This window comes from Aquarana catesbeiana, linkage group LG02 (assembly GCF_042186555.1).
Source record: "Aquarana catesbeiana isolate 2022-GZ linkage group LG02, ASM4218655v1, whole genome shotgun sequence".
Lineage (NCBI taxonomy): Eukaryota > Metazoa > Chordata > Amphibia > Anura > Ranidae > Aquarana > Aquarana catesbeiana.
Genome location: NC_133325.1, coordinates 771,331,585 through 771,345,571, shown reverse-complemented (window position 1 = coordinate 771,345,571; position 13,987 = coordinate 771,331,585). Strand labels below are relative to the sequence as shown.

The window sequence follows — 13,987 nt, the reverse complement described above, 5'->3', positions numbered from 1 at the left end:
ATGCGACAATACAGATTCTTTCATCGGTATTATCACATGGTGGAGGAAATTTAACCACTTGCCTACCGGGCACTTAAACCCACCTCCTGCCCAGACCAATTTTCAGCTTTCGGTGCTCTCACACTTTGAATGACAATTACTCAGTCATGTAATACTGTACCCAAATGAATGTTTTGTCCCTTTTTTCATACAAATAGAGCTTTTATTTGGTGGTATTTGATCACCTCTGGGTTTTTTATTTTTTTGCGCTATAAATAAAAAAAGACCGAAAATTTTGAAAAAAAACGCATTTTTCTTAGTTTCTGTGATAAAATTTTGCAAATTATTAATTTTTCTTCATAAGTTTTTGCCACAATTTATACTGCTATATATCTTTGGTAAAATTAACCCAAATTAGTGGATATTATTTGGTCTTTGTGAAAGTTATAGAGTCTACAAGCTGTGGTGCAAATCATAAAAAATTGATCACACCTGATGTACTGAAGGACTATCTGATTTCTTGCGACCCGAACAAGCCAGGAAAGTACAAATACACCTTTTGACTTTTTGCCATCACATACATTTTTTTTTTTTTTGTGGTGGAGGAAACTGAAGGACTATGCACTACTTGGCTATATACAGTAGCTCACAAAAGTGAGTACACCCCTCACATTTATGTAAATATTTTATTCTATCTTTTCATGTGACAACACTGAAGAAATGACACTTTGCTACAATGTAAAGTAGTGAGTGTACAGCTTGTATAACAGTGTAAATTTGCTGTCCCCTCAAAATAACTCAACACACAGAATTAATGTCTAAACCGCTGGCAACAAAAGTGAGTACACCCCTAAGTGAAAATGTCCAAATTGGGCCCAATTAGCCATTTTCCCTCCCCGGTGTCATGTGACTCGTTAGTGTTACAAGGTCTCAGGTGTGAGTGGGGAGCAGGTGTGTTAAATTTGGTGTTATCGCTCTCACTCTCTCATACTGGTCACTGAAAGTTCAACATGGCACCTCATGGCAAAGAACTCTCTGAGGATCTGAAAAAAAGAATTGTTGCTCTACATAAAGATGGCCTAGGCTATAAGAAGATTGCCAAGGCCCTTTTGTGAGATTGTGTGTGTGTATTTATCTATCTATCTATCTATCTATCTATCTATCTATCTATCTATCTATCTATATATATAAATATATATATATATATATATATAGATATATATATATAGATATATATATATATATATAGATATATAGATATATATATCTATATATATAGATATATACGGTATATATCTATATATAGATATAGATATATCTATAGATAGATCTATCTATCTATCTATAGATATAGATATATCTATAGATAGATCGATCGATAGATATATGTATAGATATAGATATATATCTATGTATCTATCTATCTATATAGATAGATAGATAGATAGATAGATAGATAGATAGATAGATATAGATATATATGTATCTATATATATCTATATATATATAGATATATATACATAGATATATATATATAGATATATATGTATCTATATATACATAGATATATATATATATAATTAATTAATTAATTATTAATAATTAATTTTTTATTTTTTTACATAAGGATTTAAAGATTGTTCATTTATTATTGGTTAGAATCAGCGCTGTTCTGTTGGTATATTTGACTTCAAACATCTGCCTTTTGTTCATCTCTATTACATGGGGGATATAGAGATTAGTAGATTATAGCTGGAAGATAATATTGTTTTATGCTTCCAGTAACGCACACCGAAATAGGTATAGACACAACATTTCTGGCAGGATCAACAGGTATTTTGTGTATGTGCTGAAAATGTTCTTCGCTTGAAAAAAAAAAAAAAGGAAAATAATGCAGCCACCACATCTAAGGACCGGTATTGTGGTATATTAGATTTTTTGTTCTAGGGTTTAATTATCCTTTAAAAAAAAAAAAAAAGAAAAAAAAGAGTACATTGACTTTCAGTCATTGATCTGATGTCATTTTTTTTATCTTGTTACTAATAGAATTCTTTTATTCAACAGCAACTGAAGATTCTTTTGGGGATCCTAAGTCCGATATCATTGTCATTATTGTTGTCATGGTCATTTGCTCACTTATATGTGTTACATGTTTACTTTGGAGAATAAAGTTTCACAAGCATGCATGCATGGAAAAAAACTATTTGGTGAGTATTCAGAATTCTTATATTGGGTTCTTTAATTTCATATGTTTGTTGCAACAAAATGTAGGTGAGAGCGGTGTAATGCCCTGTACACACGATAGGATTTTCTGATGGAAGATGTGTGATAGGACCTTGTTGTCGGAAATTCCGACCGTGTGTAGGCTCCATCACACATTTTCCATCAGATTTTCCGTCTCACAAAATTTGAGATCTGGTTCTCAAATTTTCCGACAAAATCCGTTGTCGTAAATTCCGATCGTGTGTACACAATTCCGACGCACAAAATTGCAGGCATGCTCGGAATCAAGCAGAAGAGCAGCACTGGCTATTGAGTTTCATTTTTCTCAGCTCGCCGTACGTGTTGTACGTCACCGCGTTCTTGGCGTTCGAAATTTCCGACAAGATTTGTGTGACCGTGTGTGCAAGACAAGTTTGAGCCAACATCCATCGGAAAAAAAATCCCATGGATTTTGTTGTCGGAAAATCCTATCGTGTGTACGGGGCATAAATGTGATGGGGTTCATGCACACAGGGTTTTAAAAAATGCCTCTTTTAGGCTGCATTTACACTTTCATGTAGTGGGAACAAGCAGTCCCTCTTGTGATTTTAGCTGCGCGATTTTGCATGTCGCACATTCGCTTCATGGGCTGCCCTACGCGTGTTTAATGCCCAAAAAAGAAGCTAATGCTCCTTTTTAGGGCGACAAGCGTAGCGTGTTTTTAAAACTTGTGTTATTCTGCGGTCACGTCGCTCAACAATCACGACAGAATCACATCTCATTTAACTGCTTAAGGACCGCCCTTATACTGCGGCAGGGCGGTCCTTAAATGCAAAATCACTTACCTGTACGTGATTTCCTTCTCCAGCTCTGGGGCGCGCGTGCGCGCCGCCAGAGCCCTGCTCCAGCTGTGATTGGCCGCTGGATGTGCGGTATAAACTGTGTGTAGCTGCAGCCTCATAGAGCATACTGCATTGTGTTCCGGGTGGGAGCCGAGACTTCCTGTCTCATACCCGGAACACGGAGGAGTCTACCACAGCAGTAGCCATTCATAGAAAGCAGTGTATTCTATCAATGACTAAAAAGCTTCCTCTGATTGGCTGAGTCAGAGAGGCAGGCTGATGATGTCACAATCAGCCAATTAGAGGAAGCTTTGTAGTCATTGATAGAATACACTGCTTTCTGTGAATGGCTGAGCGCCGCTGTGGTAGACTCCTCTGTGTTTTGGGTATGAGACAGGAAGTCTCGGCTCGCACCCGGAACACAGTGCTTTATGAGGCAATAATATGCATTGTAAACTGAAAAAGAACTTGTTTATACACTAAATTACCAAAAGTATTAGGACACCTGCCTTTACACGCACATTAACTTTAATGACATCCCAGTCTTATGCCCCGTACACACGGTCGGACTTTGTTCGGACATTCCGACAACAAAATCCTAGGATTTTTTCTGACGGATGTTGGCTCAAACTTGTCTTGCATACACACGGTCACACAAAGTTGTTGGAAAATCCGATCGTTCTGAACGCGGTGACATAAACACGTACGTCGGGACTATAAACGGGGCAGTGGCCAATAGCTTTCGTCTCTTTATTTATTCTGAGCATGCGTGGCACTTTGTGCGTCGGATTTGTGTACACACGATCGGAAATTCCGTTGTTGTCGGAAAATTTTATATCCTGCTCTCAAACTACGTGTGTCGGAAAATCAGATGGAAAATGTGTGATGGAGCCCACACATGGTCGGAATTTCCGACAACAAGGTCCTATCACACATTTTCCGTCGGAAAATCTGACCGTGTGTACGCGACATAAGTCTGTAGGGTTCAATATTGAGTTGGCCCACCCTTTGCAGCTATAACAGCTTCAACTCTTCTGGGAAGGCCGTCCACAAGGTTTAGGAGTGTGTCTATGGGAATGTTTGACCATTCTTCTAGAAGTGCATTTGTGAGGTCAGGCACTGATGTTGGATGAGAAAGCCGGGCTTGCAGTCTCCGCTCTAATTCATACCAAAGGTTTTCTATTTTCAGGCCAGTCAAGTTCCTCCACCCCAAACTCAATCATCCATGTCTTTATGGACCTTGCTTAGTGCATTTGGTGGAGGGGGGATTATGGTGTGGAGTTGTTTTTCAGGGGTTGGGCTTGGCCCCTTAGTTCCAGTGAAGGGAACTCTTAAGGCGTCAGTATACCAAGACATTTTGTACAATTTCATGCTCCCAACTTTGTGGGAACAGTTTGGGGATGGCCCCTTCCTGTTCCAACATGACTGCGCACCAGTGCACAAAGCAAGGGCCATAAAGACATGGATGAGGGAGTTTGGGATGGAGTCCTGACCTCAACCCGATAGAACACCTTTGGGATGAGTTAGAGCAGGGGCTATGAGCCAGGCCTTCTCATCAGTGCCTGACCTCATAAATACACTTCTGGAAGAATGGTCAAACATTCCCATAGACACACTCCTAAACCTTGTGGACAGCCTTCCCAGAAGAGTTCTTGTTCACACTGAAGCAATTTGGCATGCGATTTGACATGTCAAATCACATGCCAAAATGGCGGCAATTGCCGGCAATGGCACCGTCCGAATCGTGTTCCATAGGAAACCATGTTGAATGGACTGTAGTGAAAATCTGCAAAATGCAAAAAGCACTAAAAATGCATAGGTGTGAATCGGGCCTAAAGGCAGACGTCCCAATACTTTTGGAAATATAGTGTATCTGTGACAACATGAAGAGCCCACCATTACCATAGCCCCATTATCTCTTTGTCCAACCATGTTACCATGCTGCACAGACCATCGAGACAGGACTGGGTCACTTCAACCATTTTTTATAGTTTTGGATAAAGTGGAGAAGAGTTTAAAATTCTATTGGGTTTTTATTCTTGGTCTGTGGCCCCATTGGGAAGATTTCCCTTGACTTCATTGTACCTGTGACACCCATACAAGAAATATGTTCTATTCTATAGGGTGGGAGGAGGGTGCACATAGGTTGTGTACAGTGCTTTTTTCATACGTGTTTGTTTATTGGTTATTTTTTCATGAATAATACATTTATGCTTTAATTATCTATACCGCCAAGTAGCTCAAAGTGGTGTTTCTCCAGCAGTTCTTTCTTATATGTATGATTCTTGTATAAGCCCAATCCTGATTGGTTTTCTATAAATATATAAATGTGTCTCCTTTTTTCTTTCCAGGGTTCTCATTCAGAACACAACACATGCTCTACAAGCAGATCTCAGAAGGCTTTATTGCCAAATGGAAGTCAATGTCAAAACTACAGCGAGCTGCCAATCTAATAGGCCAAGGAAGGGGCTTCCAGTCACTTGTTTACAAAATTGCTGAAATATGGGTACAAAAATTTTCACTCAAATATATTCCCCCGTTTCCACCAGGGATAGAAATCCACTTTGTGTGCACCAAACCCAGATATGACATCATAGAAGTAGTAATGACCTCATCACTGAGCAGAGTGGGAGGGACTCAGTAGGCCCCACCCACTACATGCTTCCTGCATAAAACTACATGAGGGGGTGTAGCCAAGACCAGTCATCCTGCAATAGTGCAGCAGTCATTATTGTAGGAATCTCCTGCACAGAGCACTGAATTACTGCACAGATCTGGTAGAAATACACAAAGCACACCAAGATTCAAGAAAGAATACACATGATGAATAGATTTAGAAAATATTTGCTTGCCCCAGGGTTCAGCCTAATTGTTTTGTGTCAGTGTTATTTATTTTATTTAACTTTGATAGTTCTCAGATAAAGCTGCACGATTAATCGTTAAAGAATTGAGATTGCGATTCTACCCTGTCTGTAAATGAGGTCAGTTTAACCACTTAAAAGACTTAACCTTTTTCTGACATTTGTTGCTTCAATTCTGTATTTTTTGCTAGAAAATTACTTAGAACCCCCAAACATTTTATATATATATATATATATATATATATATATATATATATATATATATATATATATATATATATATATATATTATATATAGCCCTGGCTGGCTACACTTACTCCTCGAAAGACCTAGACAGGTGGGTGGGACTTTGAATGAGGCGCGAGGTGTGTAGGGCCAGGCGCCTCCATCCCCAATAAATTGAACAAGGAACAAAAAAGGTGGGACTTTAAATGAAACATGCACTCCAGGAGACAACACCGCCACCATGAATATGGCAGGTACCCAAAAATAGAGCAGAACCAAAGACGTTAAGTAGAAGCATCACATGACATCGATTAGCATAAAATAATTTAATAATGTAAGATTGTAGAAAAGGTACACATTGTAACATGGTCCATATTGATACTATAAACAACAAAACGTCTTTGGTTCTGCTCTGTTTTTGGGTACCTGCCATATTCATGGTGGCGGTGTTGTCTCCTGGAGTGCATGTTTCATTTAAAGTCCCACCTTTTTTGTTCCTTGTTACACTTACTCCTCCACTGAATCTACAGAGGGTGCCACAGTTGTCATATAGACTAGACTTCAAACATGCCTGCCTTTGTTCATCTCATTTTCATGGGGAATGTAGAAATTAGTAGTTTACGGAAAAAAGATATTATTTTTTGCTCCCAGTTCCGCTCACAAGGAGTGGCAGGCACACAGAATTTCTGGCAGGATCTATGGCTATTGTCTTTACTTGCTAAAAATGTTCTCGGCCTGAAAAAAGGAAACAAATGCAGCCACCACAGTAAAGGACTGGTATGGTTTGTCCTTGGGATCAGCTATAATTTAAAGGAGATGTATAGCCAAAGCTTGTTTGGCTGTACTTCTCCTGTGGATCACAGGAGTGCAGTTCGTTCTGCACTCCTGTGACCCATTTTCAGCAGACAATGGGCTGAATTCTACTGTCTGCTGATGTCACAGAGCCAGTCGAGTCCAGATCGTGACCATATGATCTGCCTACATGCCTGGACCGGTACCTGGCTCAGCCTCTCTGAGAGCCTGAGTCGGCCTCTCGAGCCCCATTCCACAGCCCAGCGCTCCAGTGAGAGAGGAGGGGGAAGAGCAGAGAGCCGGTGACTGACAGTCACCGGCTCTCTGCTCTTGGAACTCTGAAAACGGAGTGATCAGCGGTGTTTGATTGCTCGGTTCTCAGTGTTAGAGCCGGCAGGGCACAGATGCAGCATCGGACCAGAATCCACCATGATGCCCCTATTTGCACCCTATTTGAAGTTCAGAGCTCCAAAACGCTCAACCAAACCCCATGCTTTTAAATTGTCCCCGTTCACATTTGAGCATTAAGACACCTGAAGCTCAATAAGGTACATGAGCTCCCTTTGAAGCAGAATGAGGCGTTTTTGGCCCCATTGACTTTAATAGGATTGTGGAAAAAAAAACACACTTTGCGTGTGTTTTTCCCTATTAAATGTCTATCGGTCCAAAAACGCACAATCTGACCCAAAGAAGCTCCTATATGGCACTTTGCACTTTAAAACATGGAAAAGCCATGCAAACAAAAAAACGCAAAATCATATACAGACGCTGTGCTTAAGTGTGAATGGGGACTAGTAGGGCTCTTGTGTTTTGCTGTTGAAATGTATTACACTGTGAAACTGATGCACCGGTAGAAAAATTATATGGCTGTGCTGTCATACGAAAGCTCAAGTATGTACGATGGCTGGGCCACTATATATGGCAACCACTTTATGGGGCTTTATGGAGAGTATTCTCCATGGAAGATTCCAAAAGACACTTTAAATTTAAAAATGTAAACCCAGGACCTTTACATACCTCTTCTTTTGTGTCTTGTTATTGCTGTTTATGCTGTTACTATATGTAGATTTAGGTATATGTAATTGGAAATACTTTATATGTAATTTCTGTATGACTTGTATTATCCATGCTTGTTTGTTTCTCCTTCATTATACCTTTTTTTCCAAAATGAGAATGAGGGACGACTTTTAGCACAAAGTATATAGGCAATGCACCCATCCTTGCCATGCTCTCGGGCTATGGGGCTATGGTTAGCAGATTTCCAAATTTAAATATGGGGACACCCTACCACCCATGTCCAAATTTAACTACACCCCCTCCCACAGCTACATCCACAAAATCACACACCCTCCAGCAGTGGCATCATTGGCAGCATTATAAAAAAAACCCCAGCAATGCTGTCATTGCCAGCAGTAATAACCCCCAGCATTGGTGTTATTGGCAGCAGTAATAACCCCCGGCAGTGGCGTCATTAGCAGCAGTAATAACCACCGGCATTGGTGTTATTGGCAGCAGTAATAACCCCAGGCAGTGGCGTCATTAGCAGCAGTAATAACCCCCAGCATTGGTGTTATTGGCAGCAGTAATAACCCCCGGCAATGGCATCATTGGCAGCAGTGATAACCCCCAACAGTGCTGTCGTTGTCAACAGTAATAACCCTCGGCTATGGTGTTATTGGCAGCAGTAAAAGCCTTTGGCAATGATGTAAAGGGCTGTAATTATTCCCCCTACTGGTGGTCCCTGGTAGTAATGTTAACTCCCAACCCCCCTTAGCTTAGGTGGAGATTGGCAGGCTGTAAAAATACCCCCCCCCCCCCTCTGGCATTGAAGATGAGCAGCTGGCTGTAACATTAAACCACCATAACCATTGGTGGTCAGTATCTTGCTGTAAAAATAAACCCTCCCAGCACTGGTGATCAGTGACAGGCTAAAGCAACAACCCTCCAGCATTGGTGGTCAGTGGCTGGCTGTAACTACAACCCTCCAGCACTAGTGGTCAGTGGATGGCTATAGAATAACCCTCCCTAGCACTGGTGGTCAGTGACAGGCTAAAGCAACAACCCTCCAGCATTGGTGGTCAGTGGCTGGCTGTAAAATAACCCTCCCCAGCACTGGTGGTCAGTGATAGGCTGTAATTACAACCCTCTAGCACTGGTGGTAAGTGGCTCTCTGTAGAATAGCCCTCCCCAGCACTGGTGGTCAGTGGCTGGCTGTAACAGAAACCCTACACCCCCAACATTGGTAGTCAGTGGCTGACTGTACTAATATCCCCTCCCCAGCATTGGTGTTCAGTGTTTACTTACTCCCCCAAGCCAAACTCTCTCTTCCAGTAGAGCCAAGACTCTAGGTCAACTGTGGGATGGAGATCGCTCCATCTGACATCTCCAGCTTCTTTCAGTGGCAGATGCTGGAAAACAGAGAGTGTTCCAGTACTCGGCACATTACTGTCACCCTGCAGATCGTTGGTGGCCGCACTGGGGCACCCTCTAACTGGGAGTACCTAGTGCGGACTGCTCCACCCCATAGATACCACGCTACTGCCATGGACCTCACTGGGAACATTTTGTTTGCTGGGGACAAGCCTCTCAAAATAGGACTGCAACCATACCTCAGCTATACGGCCAATAAAGAAATAATATGCAAATTAATGATTGGTTAAACCCTCAAGTGCTTTTTTCCCACCACTAAATTTCCCTCTATATTGATTTTACAATAAAAAATGCAAAAATATAGAGGTTGGATGAATGGTTTTGTATATCAAATCAAGGCCAGTTTGCAATCTTTGCAAGGATATGGGTAGCTGAGGGCTGCTGTGGGGAATATGTACCAATGCAAAAAAAAAATCTAAAAAAATGTTTTCAGCTAGGAGAAGGTATTTTATTGCAGCTTTAAAAGGACAACATTAAAAATACAAAATTCCTTTAAATAACATGTATGGGGGATGTCTTAAACCTTCACAATGGTAGTGGTGAACCCAAACCTCGTCTGTAGTGGAGATCTGTTTGCTTAGGAGCACTGAGAGAAAATTGGAAAAATTCTGTAATACTTTGAGTCTTATGTTTTATTTTACCATGTGTTTGCAATTTATATTTTTTTAAAGAATTAAAATATTTATTTAAATGTTTTGTGTGAACTGAATTTTTATAATTATTACATAAATAAAAGGTTTGCGGTGTCTAGCATTTAAAATTTCCTTAATGTACTTAAATTAAATGCACTATAGTTTGCTTAATTTAAAAAAGAGCAAATCATTAATTGCAGATATTGTATTCCCTGTGTTTTAGACGATAGATAGATAGATAGATAGATAGATAGATAGATAGATAGATAGATAGATAGATGACATTGTCATAAGAAAACTAATATTGATACATACAGTGCATTGAAAAAGTATTCATACCCCTTGAAATATCCCACATTTTTTCATGTTACAACCAAAAATGTAAATGTATTTTATTGGGATTTTATGTGATAGACCAACACAAAGTGGCACATAATTGTGAAGTGGAAGGAAAATGATAAATGGTTTTCAAAATGTTTTACAAATAAATATGTGAAAAGTGTGGGGTACATTTGTATTCAGCCCCCTTTACTCTGATACCCCTAACTAAAATCTAGTGGAACCAATTGCCTTCAGAAGTCACCTAATCAGTAAACATAGTCTACCTGTGTGTAATTTAATCTCAGTTGAAATACAGCTGTTCCGTGAAGCCCTCATAAGTTTGTTAGAGAACTTTAGTGTACAAAGAGCATCATGAAGGCCAAGGAACACAGGTCAGGGATAAAGTTGTGGAGAATTTTAAAGCAGGGTTAGGTTATAAAAAAAAATATTCCAAGCTTTGAACATCTCACGGAGCACTGTTCAATCCATCATCCGAAAATGGAAAGAGTATGGCACAACTGCAAATCTACCAAGACATGGCCGTCCACCTAAACTGACCGGCCGGGCAAGGAGAACATTCATCAGAGAAGCAGCCAAGAGGCCCATGGTAACTCTGGAGGAGCTACAGAGATCCACAGCTCAGGTGGGAGAATCTGTCCACAGGACAACTATTAGTCGTGCTCTCCACAAATCTGGCCTTTATGGAAGAGTGACAAGAAGAAAACCATTGTTGAAAGAAAGCCATGAGAAGTCCCATATGCAGTTTGCGAGAAGCCATGTGGGGGACACAGCAAACATGTGGAAGAAAGTGCTCTGGTCTGCAATTTCAAGGTACCTGAATTCTCCCTAAACCTTCCATCCCTCTATTGCAAGAATCTTTCTTAAATAAAGCATTCAAGAAAGAGACTGTGTGTCAGAGCTGAAATTACTAAAAAGAACTCTTTAATGGGAACCCTATGATGGATATGGTGAGACAGTACAGGAACGGTAAGACCCAATTTAAACCAGCAGCTTCTTCGGGGGTAAGTGCTGCAGATATAACACCAAAAAAAATCAAAAACAGAATCACTGATTTGGAAAAAGGATCACCCCCTCCTAAAAATACTTGTAAACTCAATCAGGTGTAGCTAATCACCTTCTTGATGTGATCAGCTGTGGTCATTTTGATTAGCTCAGCATGAAAAGAGCTTTCCTGGAGCATTTCCGTCCCTGGTAGTGCAACTGAAGCATACAATCAACTAAGGGTGGCAAGGCACTGTCTCCGGGATAAAGTTGTGGACAGGCACAAGTCAGGAGATGGATAAAAAAAATTCAAACGCTTTATCAATGCCTAGAAGCACAGTGAAGTCTATTATTAAGAAGTGGAAGGTATTTGGTACAACACAGACCCTCCCTGGATCAGGACGTTACTCTAAACTGGATGAAAGAGACTGGTCAGAGATGCTACCAAGGGGCCTACATCAACCCTGAAGCAGTTGCAGGAATTTATGACAAATAGTGGTCATTGTGTGCATGTGACAACAATATCACAAATTCTCCACACATGTGGCTTGTATGGGAGGGGTTCAAGAAAGGCCATATGCATTCACCACTCAGCCTTGCCAAAACTCACCTTGAAGATGCCGAGGCCACATGGAAAAAGGTGTTATGGCCAGACGTCACTAAAATTTTATTATTTGACCTCAACACTGTACTTGCCATTTTGAAATGTTAAAACATTCTTGCTGAAAACTTTCCGGGGTAGAGCAGTTGCTCTTGGCTCAAATGAACTCACCCACTGGGATAGAACGAATGGTATTGGGTGGATAACAGCTAGAGGCCACAAATAAGGAATTTCCCGCAGTGGGTTTGCGGAAGGTTCTAGTATCTATAAGGCCAGTGCTGTAGTCACCCCTGAGTGTGATATCTAGGAAGTCAATCCTGGTCTTATTGCTCACATAAGAGAATTACGGCTTTTATTGTTGAGATACGAAACAAAAGAAGTTAGAGTATGGTCCCAAATTTAAAATCACGTCGTCTATGTAATGCCCATACCAATGGATGTGGGGTGCATTCTGTCCTGGTGGGTGAGTTCATTAGAGCCAAGCGCAACTGCTCAACCCCGGAAAGTTTTCAGCAAGAATGTTTTAAGATTTTAAGACGACTAAGCAATAAAGGCTACCAGAAGTGGCATATTAACAGAGCCATTTCCATTGCCTCAGGGAAGGACAGGAACAACCTAATACATAATAGAGTGTCAGGGCTGGGCTCAGCCCTTCCTTCTCTGAGCTGGCTGCTCAGCTGTCGGCTAATTGCCAGCTCCTATCTTTCCACAGTTACTCAGCTGTTGATGATATCCTGCTTGTCAGTCCTGCCTACTTAAGCCGTCCAGTCCAGAGGTTCTCTGCCTTCGCCTTGGTCACATCACAGAAACTATCTACTGCGATCCTGTTCAAGACTTGCTTTGCTGACATCTCTTCTGGCTCCAGATCCTGCTTGCTGTTCCACTACATTGATCTCTGACTTCTGGCTTGGCTGACTATCTGTTCCAGTTATTGAACTTTGGCTTTGACTTGACTACGTTTGTTCTTTTTACTTTAATTATTAAACAAGTGTGATTTCACTTCACTTCTGTCTCGGTCTAATTTCATGGTTTCTGACACAGGGGTAGTCAGTTTGTGTCCCAGTTCTGGCGAACCTTTTGTGCACAGTTGGGATTTCAGCTTGCTTTCTCCTCTGCGTATCACCTGCAGTCTAATGGGGCCGCAGAATGAGCCAACCAGTCCTTGGAGCAGTTTCTACGCTGCTATATTTCTGACCATCATAACAACTGGTCAGACTTCTTACCTTGGGCGGAGTTTGCTTACAATAGTGCCTTGAATTCTGCTTCCCGATTGTCCCTGTTTATGGCGAACTATGGTTTACAACCATCCATGCTGCCTGACTCATTTGTTCCGCAGAGCATTCCTGCGTTAGAGGAGCATCTCCATGGTCTTCGTGCCACTTGGGCACAAGTCCAGGACGCTTGTGACATGCCAATGATAGGTACAGACTCCATGCTAACCTCAGACACCTGCCTGCATCTTCCTACCAGGTTGGGCAGAGGCTCTGGCTGTCATCTCGCAACCTCTGACTTTGTGTTCCCTCACTGAAGTTGGCTCCTCGGTTTATTGGGCCTTTCCGTATTCTCCGCAGGATTAACCTAGTGGCTTATATATTAGAGCATCCTTCCAATATGCGTATCTCAAATGTATTCCATGTCTCCTTATTAAAACCTTTTGTCTGCAACCGCTTCACCATCTCGGTACCATGTCCTTACCCAGTACAGGTTGAGAACCATGAGGAGTATGAAGTACAGTCCATTGCTTAGGTTTCATGAGCGCATACAGTACCTGGTGCATTGGAAAGGGTACGGTCCGGAGGAACGCTCTTGGGTCTCATCCTCAGACGTACATGCCCCTGTCCTTCTCCGTGCTTTCCATAGACGTTTTCCCCTCAAACCTAGTGGTCCTCTGAGGGGGAGGGGTTGTTGAGGAGGGGGTACTGTCAGGGCCTGGCTCAGCCTTTCCTTCTCAGAGCAGGCTGCTCAGCTGTCGGTTAATTGCCAGCTCTAAATCTTTCCACAGTGACTCACCTGTTGATGATATCCCATTCGTCAGTCCTGCTGGTTACTTAAGCTGTTCAGTTCAGATCATCTCTGCCTTCGCCTTAGTCTGTTGACCA

General features: G+C 41.5%; 1 protein-coding gene and 1 long non-coding RNA gene across 3 annotated transcripts in view; one reads left to right on the top strand and one right to left on the bottom strand.

Moving 5' to 3' along the window:
- LOC141129346 (OX-2 membrane glycoprotein-like) overlaps window positions 1-6,152 on the top strand; it is a 35,591-nt gene extending 29,439 nt beyond the window's left edge. The window contains exons 4-5 of one of the 2 annotated variants that reach the window (XM_073617322.1): window positions 2,044-2,186; window positions 5,375-6,152. In XM_073617322.1, the coding sequence (XP_073473423.1) occupies window positions 2,044-2,186; window positions 5,375-5,476 (245 nt within the window). In that variant the 3' untranslated portion in view covers window positions 5,477-6,152. The remainder of the gene's footprint in view (window positions 1-2,043; window positions 2,187-5,374) is intronic. The other variant, XM_073617320.1, reaches the window with a different exon arrangement.
- The window catches only part of LOC141129347 (uncharacterized), a 177,939-nt gene that overhangs the window by 9,845 nt on the left and 154,107 nt on the right, over window positions 1-13,987 (bottom strand). The window lies entirely within an intron of this gene.